The 13680-nt window shown below is 34.7% G+C and overlaps 1 protein-coding gene across 2 annotated transcripts; it reads left to right on the top strand.

Moving 5' to 3' along the window:
• The first annotated feature begins 5040 nt into the window (after positions 1-5040).
• On the top strand, positions 5041-13465 carry LOC123545717 (E3 ubiquitin-protein ligase TRIM33-like). 2 transcript variants are annotated; one of them, XM_053536531.1, is made up of 2 exons: positions 5041-5550; positions 9311-13465. In XM_053536531.1, the coding sequence occupies exon 2, from the start codon at positions 9575-9577 to the stop codon at positions 10325-10327; it is 753 nt and encodes a 250-aa protein (XP_053392506.1). In that variant the 5' UTR covers positions 5041-5550; positions 9311-9574; the 3' UTR covers positions 10328-13465. Both variants share the same exon structure in this region, with proteins under 2 accessions (XP_053392506.1, XP_045187962.2).
• Positions 13466-13680: the final 215 nt, after the last annotated feature.

Here is a 13680-nt window from a genome sequence, read left to right as displayed (position 1 = left end):
CGACGCCAAGAATTGTCGAAGTTGGACAAGATATGATAGGAAAACTATAGTTATGATTTTAAACTTTCAAAAGCACATGTGACTCTGATTAACTGCATATTGTCAAATGGTACGGTCGTTAAATTCTGGTATTTGTGACAGGCAATTTAACGGTGAATAAAGTCTATGCAAGATCGCCTTTTACAATTCAAATTCTACTATCACAATTTTAAATGAAATTAAAGATAGAATACTTTTACCGATATTTTTTCTCAAACGAGTCCACTTTTGAGACACTGAAGTTCTGTATATATACGCGTGATGTGTAAAATATTAAAACAAAGGATTGTCATCGATTGAAATTTCGTTGGAAAAGTCTTCCATATCAAAAATTATACAGTTTTCATAGAAATCCGTCAAATTATTACTGCATACAGAAACCATGTAGTATGTGATGTCATGAACATTTTAGTCAAACGGAAAAAATAGATGTAAAAATAAGCTGTTAGTCTAACTCGTCGCCCTAAGTCAATGCTGACTTCTGCTTTATTGCAATAATGTGCCCGTGTGATTTCTAAACTAGGAATTGAAGTATCCATCCATCATGTGACTATCCCCGTAGTCAAGTGGTTAGTCGCTAACTTGAAATCATTGTAATCTCCGATTTGGTCAATTGGGTGGGTGGGGAGGGCATGGGTTCGAGCCTTGCTACCGATCATATCTCTTTATCTGAGAAATTTGGACGTTTCTTTGTAGCGTACACAAACACAACACGACACGAGTCTATACATTTTGATGTTTATTTGCACAGTAGAATATTTCGTACATAACTTTCATTATTCATTTTGTAACTTCTTAAGTCTTAACAATTGTCATATCTAAAGCCTAACTTAATATCCGCTAGACCCATTCCTAGGTCTCAAGCACCTGGTCTCTTCTAGACCCTTCTCCAAGACCCTTCTCCAACGAGATATCTAAAAACATCATTATATATAGTATATTTCTAACCATCATACATATGTACTGTCTGACAATTTGACGTATAAAACGTGTGGGTTTGATATAATAAACAATTACAAACATGCATCATATATCAACTTGACAGGTGTGTAGCTAGTGTACTGTCTAACCCAACTGATTATTTTACACTCGTTACCCACCGAAAGAAAAAAAAATTGAATTGCAAATTTAAATTTTTCAGACTTGAAGTACTATCTCTTTCCTTACAATATGACATGTAGAATGATAATTTAATATGATCAAGAACATTAGAATACAATCTGAAGAATGATATTAAAGAACAGTGTTAAAGAAAAAATCTTAAGTCATTTATGCAATTAATGTAAACAAGAACAAAGGAGAATAGAATTTTAAATTAAACAATTTTCACAATTCATAGAAAGTCTTTTTTTTATATTTTATATCGGCCTTTGTAGTGGCACTTCTCCTTTCTTCCTCCAAGACTTTTTCTTTAACCCGTGTAACATTCATATTTCACAAAACCAACATCTGTAAAATAAAGCAAAACACAGGTGAGTATCTTTTTAGAATATATGCTCTATAAGAGTTAGGAAAAAGATGACAATTTCGTTTAATAACATTGATAAATTGTCTGTAATTATAGTCGCGTGTATAGAAATTTATCATTATATTTAAATTTCACTTATTTATACAAAGATTTTATTCAGCATATTTATCTTACTTTCGAAATATTTTGATATTTGACTACAGATCTTAAATAAATAGTAAAATCGATATGTAATGACCAAAGTGTATGAATTATGTATTGATAAGTAGAAAGAGAGAGAGTTTTTTTAGTGTTCTGTAATTTCCCAACTGGACCATTTTCTTTGCCAAACTTCACAGGCTCACAGCTTGCAGTCCACTTTCGCCATTGTCGCTTGGTTTCGCCATCTTTCTACACATTTGTCCTTTGGTTCCGACATTCTTATACAGCGTAACGCATCACCATCAGTCTCAGTAGCAAAAAATCTCCCGTCATAGGCCGTAACGTTGTTTATGATGTTCATCCATCTAATTTCATTTGCTAACTTCTGAAATTATCTAGAGTTCTCCAAGTTATAATATTATTGTTTCATTAACGTAATGTTCAATATTTCAGATGCATTTTCTAGAGTTCTCCAAGTTATAATATTACTGTTTTATTAACGTCATGTCCAATATTCCGATGACCTCCGAAAATACTTTGGTTATTCATTGTTTCCCATTTGTCATAAATGACAGTTTATGACAGATAGAATCATGTCTGCATGTTTACAAATTGTCATAATACACAAATGTAAATTGTCATCATTTTGCTTTGACAGTACTTCTCGATATGTAACCGTTAGGTATAATAGTTTCCTTTGGCTATTACAAAATGACAGTCCACAATACGACAAGACTTATAATGTTGACTTGGAATACTCTTTTTCCCATGTTAATTTGACAGTTTGTTGGTATTTTATTTCGGACAGTTCGTAATTTATTCAAGGCAGTTCGTTCGTACTTTCTTTTCATAAGTGGTATATGTACTTCGAATAAACCGTTATGTTACCGAAAACCTTACTTCTTTGTACTTTGTTTTGCAAGCTATGTCCTACGTTTTTCATAATTCGAAAAATAAAGATATCAGCCAAAATATGTTCTTAACAAAAAGCAAAACATGTTCTCAAAATAAAAATATACTTTTTTTAAAAAGAATAAGAAAGCTATAAAAATTCTACAAAATAAAGCATTTAGTCATTTCAAAATACAAACAGACATACATACAAAACCAACACCAATATATAACAGAATAACTGGTCATGATTTCTTCCATGATTATATTTACACAATGTAACCTTTCTAGATGATTCAACAGAAATATTATGTCGTCCGCGAGAAAAATAAATTTTCCGACAAAATTCTCTGCATGAAATCATGAAGGGTAACATGAAAAAGTAACAGCACGTTCGACTGTTTTTGCAACTCTTTGACAAAAAATACTACATCAGGTCTCATAAAACAAAAGCTATTGCGCTTAAAATATCCGGTACACACATGTACCTCATAATGCAATATATGCATCGATTTCACGCTATGATAGTAAGACTCCGATTTAAGATTTCGGAAGACAGTATCTGTGTCTGTATAATAGTATACATCTTACAAACAACTGGGATTACAACTTCCAGTCTCACAAAGACAGAATCAAGTAACTCTAAGTATCTCACAATATATATAAATTCAACCTTACTGGAATCCACATGTTCCAGCGACAATATCAAGTCATTTTTGCATAATAAACATATTCTTGTGCCATATCAGGCTTCAAATATTCCAGCGCAACAGACCAGACCAACCTTTTATTTACTGAGACCTGAAGTAACCATATGGTTAGAAAGATAACCATGTACAAATTTATTCAGCAATGACAATTTAACCCAGCAACGCATTCTTATGCATAAAACATCTTAAACACGAATCCCACGTATTTAACTAGTTTTCAGCCGTTCCTTGTATTTTCACATATATTCGTGATGAAATATTACCCATAACCTCAACAGAAACTTTTTACAACTCATTTGGCGCATATCTATGACTATACACAAGTTTCATAAGACAATCCATCTTCCTTCATTTAAACAATTTGTCAATGCAGGAATGCTCAAACTGTTTAAATGTGGGCCCTAAGGGAACAAATATCATATGGAACAAGTAAAATAAACATAATATGACAAGTAAAATTTTCGAAAAACAAATATTTTCACATTTGCATTTCTTAATTCAGTCTCTTGAGTATTTTCCTCAGTGCATTGTTTCTTATTGTTTTACGTTTTTTTTCTATTTATTTTACTCTTTTTTTAAGAATTTTGTATATTATGAGTTAGGTTTTATCATTTTATAAATTTGAATTTCTTTTCATGTCTAACAATTGATCAAAATAAATTTACCTTGAAATTTTGTTCAAAAATAGAAACAAAAATTTAATAAAAGAAAAGACTAGCTTGCAAAATTATACAAGAAGATAGGTAAGATGGTAACTTACAGTTTCTCTTCATTCGTCTTGGCAGCGTGTCGTCGTTGGCAGTAGTACTTCGCTTGGTAATGTCGCAACAACCCATCTTGAAATTCGACATCCTGGTCACGGCACCAAAAATTGAATAAAGGTTGTGTAGCGTACACAAACACAACACGACACGAGTCTATACATTTTGATGTTTATTTGCACAGTACAATATTTCGTACATAACTTTCATTATTCATTTTGTAACTTCTTAAGTCTTAACAATTGTCATATCTAAAGCCTAACTTAATATCCGCTAGACCCATTCCTAGGTCTCAAGCACCTGGTCTCTTCTAGACCCTTCTCCAAGACCCTTCTCCAACGAGATATCTAAAAACATCATTATATATAGTATATTTCTAACCATCATACATATGTACTGTCTGACAATTTGACGTATAAAACGTGTGGGTTTGATATAATAAACAATTACAAACATGCATCATATATCAACTTGACAGGTGTGTAGCTAGTGTACTGTCTAACCCAACTGATTATTTTACATCTTGCAGAGGTTCTTCCCATGTACCACGGCTATATTTCAGTTAATTCAAGCCAATATTTGGTAGAATCTCAAACTCACAGAACTGTTTATTGCCTTTATAGCTTGAGTAACGTACTTAAACAGGGAGTTTATGTTTAAATTAAATATTTTACTTTTTTGACATGAAAAGTGATGCCAATCGGGCTATGATTTACTATTGTAAATTTAGATCTCTGACCAAGTGGTAAAAACACATGTGTAATTTTACATGTATAAACTTTATGCGCTGACCTAATTTGCATTTTGTAGTGAGGCTATAATGGATTAATGATTGTTATCATCGGTGACAGAAAAATTAAGTACTTTTAGATAATGCGACACTAATCGGGACAGTTTTACGTAATTGTAATCAGTCACAGATAGTAAAAAATGTTTGATTTGAAACTGATTCTGAGATACGGCTTAAACTGTAATATCATCAAGTTTTAAAAAACATAAATACATTATATGACTGACAATTTATGTGTTGTTAAGACAAATTAATGGGAAAACCCACATAACTTGACTCGCGACTTGGGCGGAGTTAATGTAAATGACGGTTACAAAATTAGCCACTCACGATAAGAAAATCGATATCAGTCAGTGACTACATGTGTATGATGCAAACACTGAAACGGCAAGCTATTCTGAAATTGGCAGTAAAAATGGCAGCTAAGGATAGTGACAATGCCTCAGATGAAATAATAGACACGAAATGTTGTGTATGTGCGGGGAAAAATATTATTCGACAAGCTGAAAAATACTGTGTAGAATGTCAGGACTATTACTGTATACCATGTACAGACATGCACAAAACTTTTCCGTTACTGGGAGGACACAAATTGCTGGATAAAGCTGAATTCAGTACACATGGTTTACAGACATCTTTACCGTCTTTCCCAACAGAGAGGTGCCAGATTCATAAAGCGAAACTTTTGGACATGTTTTGTAAGAACCATGATGAGGTTGTCTGCGCTACTTGTGTAGCTATAAATCACAGGTAATTACTTTTAGATTTAGCTATAACCCACGGGTAAATATTTCTAAATTTAGCTATAAATCACAGTTAAATATTTTTAGATTTAGCTACAAATCACAGATAAATACTTTTAGATTTAGCTAGCTACCTTTGGAGGCAGCGTACTGCAAGATCGGAGTTATAACAAAAAGATAAATATTTGGATGTAATCTGGAAAGAAACAAATGTTTGCCTAATATGAACCTTTTAAAAAATAAATATGGTGTAATTTGCAAAACATGTATGAAGACACATGGATAGACAAAAGGTTGATACAACATTTTAATCAACACAACAAAACATCAACCTGATTTATAAGTATCAGAAGACAATTGATGGAAATACTGTCGTCTAACTTTCCTAGTCTGATGATTATCCAACAGCATTAATATTACATAAACTTGAAAATTTTCCGTGACAAAAATAAATTATCTTAAGAAAAAAGAACACTTAGAAACAAATATGTAAAAAATACTGTTCAAAATTTTGAGGAGAGGTTTTTGTCAGTTTGCTGAAATTAATTATAATTATGGCAATCCTAACAAGAGTGCCGAACACTCAAAAAATAATCATGCCTATCAAAGCAAATTAATTTTGAGTTTTAAAGTACTGTCTTTATTGAGCAGACTAGTTGTCAGTTCTCTCAAGACAAGTTCAATGGACATGACTCCGGAGTGACAAAGTCTATCCAACTGTTTATCAAACCTGGCCAAGATATTTTTCCCATTATCATTCTGACTAAATTCTGTCAACTTTGCAATTTCAAATAACATGACTCTAACGTGACAGGGATTATCTGGCTGTTTATCGAACTTATCCAAGATATAATAACCATGTTTGGTGAAGGAACTTATACTAGATATATATTGATTCTACGTTAACTTGTCACCTTACTTTTTGGCCTGTCCTAAGCTTATATATTGAAAGGTAAGTCATTGGTATTAGTGCTTATATATTTATAATGTAGAACAATAATGAGGCGACACCAGGACACCACGTTTTGCGCGATATGTTTAGTCATCCATTAACAGCAGCTCCATATATAACCCAGTTTTGACCATTTTTGCCTGTCCCTAGCATTGGTGTGTATAATGCAAGCTATTTTGGAAAGTCAGTGCGTACTGTACACTTGCGCACGAAGCCTGAACTAAAAGAACTAGGGTAAGTGTGGATTTTAAAACACAAAATCTTACTGTATTGAGTGATATCTTTTTGCATTTTCCAATAGTCCTTTGTCCCGATTTTCAAGTAAGATACGTTAGGCGAATTTAACTGACAAAATAACAAATGATTTAAGTTTTATGGAACCTCATATTAGTTTTAAATAGAACACACAGCATAGCTGTATACATTTTGCAAGTTATTTCATAGTAGAATAAATACGTTTTAGACCAAAGCAAGTTGATCAACCGCGACTGGAATTCTTAAGTAAAATCATAAGATACGTTATACAGATTTTGCAAGAAAATGAAAATATCTCTTGGAAAGGGTGGCCACAAACCGTATTATTATTAAGTCAGCTATGCCTACTTTATGTATATGAAGGAATTGTAGTAAAAAAGATGACCATTTTTATGTGGGGTTTGATTTCATAAAATGCAAGTAAGATACGTTAAAATAAGATATGTTATGCTGATAAAACAATTGATTAATTCACAACGACTAATCACGTAAATCGATGTATGTGCAATTAGATACTTTAACAACATATGGTGGAAGCAAAATACATCGTGAACATGTCTGTTTACTCATAATGCGTACTTAGTGGGAGTGTTAGAAAAATGAATGAAGTATAGCCTAGAAAAAGTGAGTAGTTATTAAATATGTATTGTACTGGGACATGATATTTGTCAATATTATTACAGGATATACATTTAGGTTTGATGTGGAATTAACTTTGACGGTTTATTTAGCCAAAGGTGGTCAGTTAGGAAGCTGAAAATATTCGTCAGATATGTAACGTATCTTATGCATTATAACGTATATTATGAAAGAATAACACATTATTTATGCATGTAAGTTAAATTTCAAATTAAGAAAATGTAGGTCTAGTGTAGATCTAGACAAAACATAAGCTAATAAGACGTGTTTCCCTCTGTTGAGTATGCTGAACAAGGCCAGTTATGTAGATTATCCTCTCATAGATTGGCTGTTGAAACGGGCAGGTGGAGAAAGCCAGTAAGCATCCCTTTTTAGGAACGTAAATATACATCTTGCAACGTCCTGGAGGACGAATTTCATTTTGTCATCGAGTGCTCAGTTTTTTTCTCATTTACGTCGGCAATATATAAGAAAATACTATTGGCAAAGTCCGAGTAATTTTAAGTTTTTGCAATTATTAAAAAGTGAAAACGCAACAGAAATCCGAAATCTCTCAATATACATCTATAAAGTTTTTCAGTTGAGAAATAGGTAGTCGTTAGAAACAACATGGATACTTACATCTAAAAATTTTTATTAAAAACCCATGTCGTTGTCAAAATATAATCTCTTCTGTTTTTGTCATATTGTATTGTATTGTGAAAGGCAAAACATTTTCATGTTATTTTGTCTCTCCCACAAAAAGAAATTTCTGCATTTTTGAAACTAAATGATTTTGGAGTTTGTATTTACAGGGTATTAAATAGGAAATGTCTTGCCGTCTTGCTACGATTTTTGATTTTTAGATAAACTGGATCTATCTATCTATCTACCTGCAGAGTGTTTATTCTTATATTCTGGTACAAAATCTAGGGCCTGTTTGGGTCCACTGACTTCAGATGTTGACTGTTGAAACATTGTAAATAAAAACACTCAAAAACCATTTGAAGATTGGTGTTTTTCAACTATTTTTATTTCTGAATTTAACGAGTTAACGTAGAATCGATGTATAATGACCATGTCTGGTGAACACTGAATAACAACTACTCAAGTTATGGAGATGACACTGTCAATTTACACAATGTTTAATAATTCAAGGGCCATAACTCCAGAGCCACTGGGCCAATCCAGGTTATCAAACTTGGCCAAAATAATATGCCTGTAAACATTGTGACCTAGTTTGTTGAACAATGGATAATACTTCTCAAGTTAGACAGTTGAAACTTTTGTTAACACCGCCTGCCAGCTGTGATCATGTAATTCATTCCATTTTACTGACACATAAATATCAAATAAAAATACTGAGGAAATAAGAGACTAATGATTTTGACCATTCTGAATCTTCCTTGACATGGCATTTTTAAACAATCCAGACACTGTTTATGTTTGTTGATATTTTTCATTATTCTGTGGAAGTTTTTTCAATGTTTGTTCTTGTCAGCTTTGAGTCATGCCAGTCTTTTGTTAATCTGTTCGTTTTGTCATGTTCCCAAAAACATCGTTCTGTCCTCTAGAACTGTGTTAATCTTTGCAGATAAGTTCTATTTTTGCAGGAATAGTATAAATCACTGATTATTATGACCTGTTACATTTCCAAGGTGTAATTCATTTAATTGCAATTCTCATCTTGTGTTAATTTTATATCAAAACTTAAAACTTGTCGAGATTTACCATTGCTATGTTAAATGAATGATAACTTATACGCGCTGAAAAATATCTGATTATCGAACCCCTAAAGATTTCTGGATAACAAATAAGGTACAAAAAGATATAAGAAAATTATTTAAAATGTAGGTAAATATGGAACACCTGTAAAATATTGGAAATCTTTCATATAAGAATATACTTGGTAGACAGCCTGTGATACACCTCTTATTTTTAGAACCTGTCAGGATATACACTCCATTCCTGATGAAGTTGACAATCTGTACAAACAATCAGCTTCTAATCAAACCAAGAAACAACTCTTAACAGCAAAGAAAGATGCAGATGATAAGAAGAAAGCCAGACAACAACTTCTCTGTGACCTAAAGATACAAGCGCAAACAGCGACTGATTCTATCACAAACTACAGAAAAGAACTGGAGCCGAGCTCAAGACACTAGAATCTGAATCAACTGATGAAGTTAATGCACAGTATAACAGTATGGAAAGATATCTACAAAGTGAGATCAAGGAAGCAGAGCAAAATATTGATGACTTGGAACAATCTGTTTACAAGCTGCAAAAGTCTACTGGAAATAAAGCCCAAGAATTTGTATGTGTCAAAACTTCCCAGAAAATAATCGCTTCAACTAAAAGTTTTGTAAGCACCATTCAAACAAAAACAGAAGCGAAAGTAAGTTTTTCTGCCGATATGAAAATCAAAAACTACCTAAAACAGCAGAAAGTATTAGGACAAGTGTCTACAGCAAAAGCAACTTACACGCCAAGAACCACAGCATACAAAGTAAAACAGAAGAGGGATATTGATATTAAGCTTAAAGAAGACAAAACTACGTGTAATATATATGGATCCTGTTTTACTGAGGATGGTTCCTTGCTGTTAGCTGATTTGAATAATGACAAATTGAAACGTCTGGATGTTTCTACAGATACCATCATAGACCATCTAGATCTGGAGGACAGACCTATTGATGTATGTCTAACCAGAAAACAAGAAGCTGCAGTAAGTCTGAACAACAAAACCATACAGTTTGTTTCACTAGGAAACAAGATGGCAACAACAAGGAAGCTAAAGATGGATCATCACTGTTATGGTTTGGCCTTCAATGATGGAAAAGTTTTCATATCTAATGAATTCAAAACGGTTTATATTCATGATATAAGTGGAGCTATGTTACATAAAATTACCAATGACAAGTTTGGCAAGCCGGTTTTTACTTACAGTAGACATTAAGTGTGAGTACAAACAGAAACTTTGTGTATGTGGCTGATAATGAAAAAGGTGTGATAACTCTAGACATACGGGGGAATTATCTATCAACTTTTACTGATCCTGATTTAGTTAAGCCTTGCGGAGTATGTACAGATCAGAAAGGAAACATACTGGTCTGTGGGAATGGATCATTAAATATTGTCCAGATAAGTGAAGATTCAAAAACAAAATTAGGCAGCATCAAAACAGAAGAGGATCCATTATCAGCCTGTTTTGATCCTTACCAGAACAAACTAGTTGTAACTCATCATAGCAACAATACCGTTAAAGTCTATGAGCTGGAGTAAGGTACATTTACTGTTGCTGACACCACAACTAGAAACACTGAATGATCCCATACTTAATTTTGTTTTAAATCATACTGACACAATTCAGGCCAAATGACGACATTCCAGCTTTGATGATGGATGAAAATCCAAACTGGGCTCTAGGTATTATTTCAGACACAAGCATGCGCCTGGTTAGAACCACTGACCTTCCACAAGCCAGCTGAATGGCTTCCTTTTATGACACCCAAAGCAGGAAGTGAGCCCAGAGAGATGAGGGGCAAATAGTTCTAACTCAAAAACTTTAATTAGCTGATCACAAAATTATAAGCTTTGATTTACATAACAAACATTAACAAGAGCTCTTAGAACACGAAATGTTCCCCTTGATGCATTCAGTAATTGCACAAGGAACAAAAATTATATGGTCACTGTACACAAAAGTTCTACTGTTCTGGGTAAATGTGACCTTGACCTTCGACCAACTGACCTTTAAATATACAGAGGTCATGTGTTGGTCATGATCAACCTCCCTATTACTTTTCGTGATTCTAGGCCCAAGCGTTCTCAGGTTATCGTCCATAAATGGTTTAAATTTGACAGTCCCGGGTCACTGTGACATTGACTTTTAGCTTACTGACCTCAAAATCAAGAAGGGTCATCTGCTGGTCATGACCAACCTCCATATCAACTTTCATGACCATAGGCCCAAGCGTTCTTGAGTTATCATCTGGAGACCGTTTAACTGTTCCGGGTAACTGTGACCTTGACCTTTGACCTCAATATAAATAGGGGTCATCTGCTAATCATGATCAACCTCCCTATCAAGTTTCGTCATCCTAGGCCCAAGCGTTCTCAAGTTATCGTCCGGAAACCGTTTCACTGTTCCGGGTCACTGTGACCTTGACTTTTGACCTACTGATCTCAAAATCAATAGAGTCATTTGCTGGTCATGACCAACTTCCCTGTCAACTTTCACGATCCTAGGCATAAGCATTCTTGAGTTATCATCCGGAAACCGTTTAACTGTTCCGTGTCACTGTGCCCTTGATCTTTGACCTATTGATCTCAAATCTAATAGAAGTCATCTGCTGGTCATGACCAACCACCCTGTCATTTTTCATGATCCTAGGCCTAAGTGTTCTTGAGTTATCATTCGGAAACCGTTTAACTGTTCCAGGTCACTGTGACATTGACCTTTGGCCTACTGACCTCAAAATCAATAGAGGTCATCATGACCCTAGGCCCAAGCGTCCTTGAATTATCATCTGGAAACCGTTTAATTGTTCCGGGTCACTGTGACCTTGACCTTTGCCCTACTGACCTAAACATAAATAGGGGTAATCTACTGATCATGATCAACCTCCCTATTAAGTTTTGTTATCCTAGGTCCAAGCATTCTTGAGTTATCGTCCGGAAACCGTTTCTGTGTTCCAGGTCACTGTGACGTTGACCTTTGATCTACTGACCTCAAAATCAATAGGCGTCATTTGCTGGTCATGACCAACCTCCCTATCAACTTTCATGATCATAGGCCCAAGCATTCCTGATTTATCATTCAGAAACCGTTTAACTGTTCAGGGTCACTTTGACTTTGACCTACTGACCTTAAAATCAGTAGGGGTCATCTGCTGGTCATGACCAACCTCCCTGTCATCTTTCATGATCCTAGGCTAAAGCATTCTTGAGTTATCATCCGGAAACCGTTTAACTATTCTGTGTCAGTGTGCCCTTGACCTTTGACCTATTGATCTCAAAATCAATAGGAGTCATTTGCTGGTCATATCCAACCATCCTGTCATTTTTCATGATCCTAGGCCCAAGTGTTCTTGAGTTATCATCCGGAAACCGTTTAACTGTTCAAGGTCACTGTGAAATTGGACTTTGACCTACTAACCTCAAAATTAATAGAGGTCATCTGCTGATCATGATCAACCTCCATATCAACTTTCACGACACTAGGCCCAAGCGTCCTTGAGTTATTATCTGGAAACCGTTTAACTGTTCCGGGTCACTGTGACCTTGACCTTTGACCTTAGGAGTCATCTGCTGGTCATGAACAACCTTCCTGTCAACTTTCCTGATCCTAGGCCAAAGCGTTCTTTTTCAACAGGATTTTAGTTATGTAACGGCGGGCAGTTAACCTAACAAGTGTTCCTGGATTCTGTACCAGCACAAACCTGTTCTCCGCAAGTAACTACCAACTTCCTCACATGAAACAAAGGTGGAGGACGAATTATGTCAGACACAATGTCTTTTATCAAATCGAACTCATGACCCCGCGATCTGCGCTCTCCCAATTGAGCTAAGCGAACGGATAGTTTTTATGCCCCCCTTCTTTCTCCACCACCAAAGCTGGAAAGTTGTCATATGCCCTATAACCTGAAAACAATCCTGTTATGTCACTGAAAAATCATGGTATTTTACCTGATGTATAGTATTACACAGTTTATTTTGGGTTTAACGCCTTTTTTCAACAGTATTTCAGTTATGTAACTTCGGGCAGTTAACCTAACCAGTGTGCCAGTACAAATCTGTTCTCCGCACGTTACTGCCAACTTCTCCGCATGAATCAGAGGTGAGGAACACAATGTCTTTTATCAATTCGTCACGGAGAACATACGGCCCGCCCGAGGATCGAACTCACGATCCGGGCGGCTTATGAGTGAAAGATTATAATAGATGAGTGAAAGATTATAATAGATTTATAAACTGGATTTTTCTAGTGTGTTCAATTCTTATAATCAAAGTTAGATTTATGAAAAGATCCTTTGGAAACATAGAATGCAACTAAGCAGAATGATAGCAGACTCGGTTTGATCGAGTCTGTTCATGAGAGGTAATGATATGTGCAACACATCTCACGCTCCCTAAACCCGGCTTAAGCGGAACTCTATTACATATCCACGATCTCAAAGGATCAGAAAATATTTACGAGGAATCTTTCAAAATATGTGCGACACTTAATTTACCCACCATACAAAACTTTTTTAATATGATAAAACAATTAAGTAAAATAAGAATTGATTTTTAAGATCGGTCGTAGAA

This window comes from Mercenaria mercenaria, chromosome 1 (assembly GCF_021730395.1).
Source record: "Mercenaria mercenaria strain notata chromosome 1, MADL_Memer_1, whole genome shotgun sequence".
Taxonomy (NCBI): Eukaryota; Metazoa; Mollusca; class Bivalvia; order Venerida; family Veneridae; genus Mercenaria; species Mercenaria mercenaria.
The sequence above is the reverse complement of the archived record's forward strand: the minus strand, read 5'-3'. Positions and strand labels throughout refer to the sequence as shown.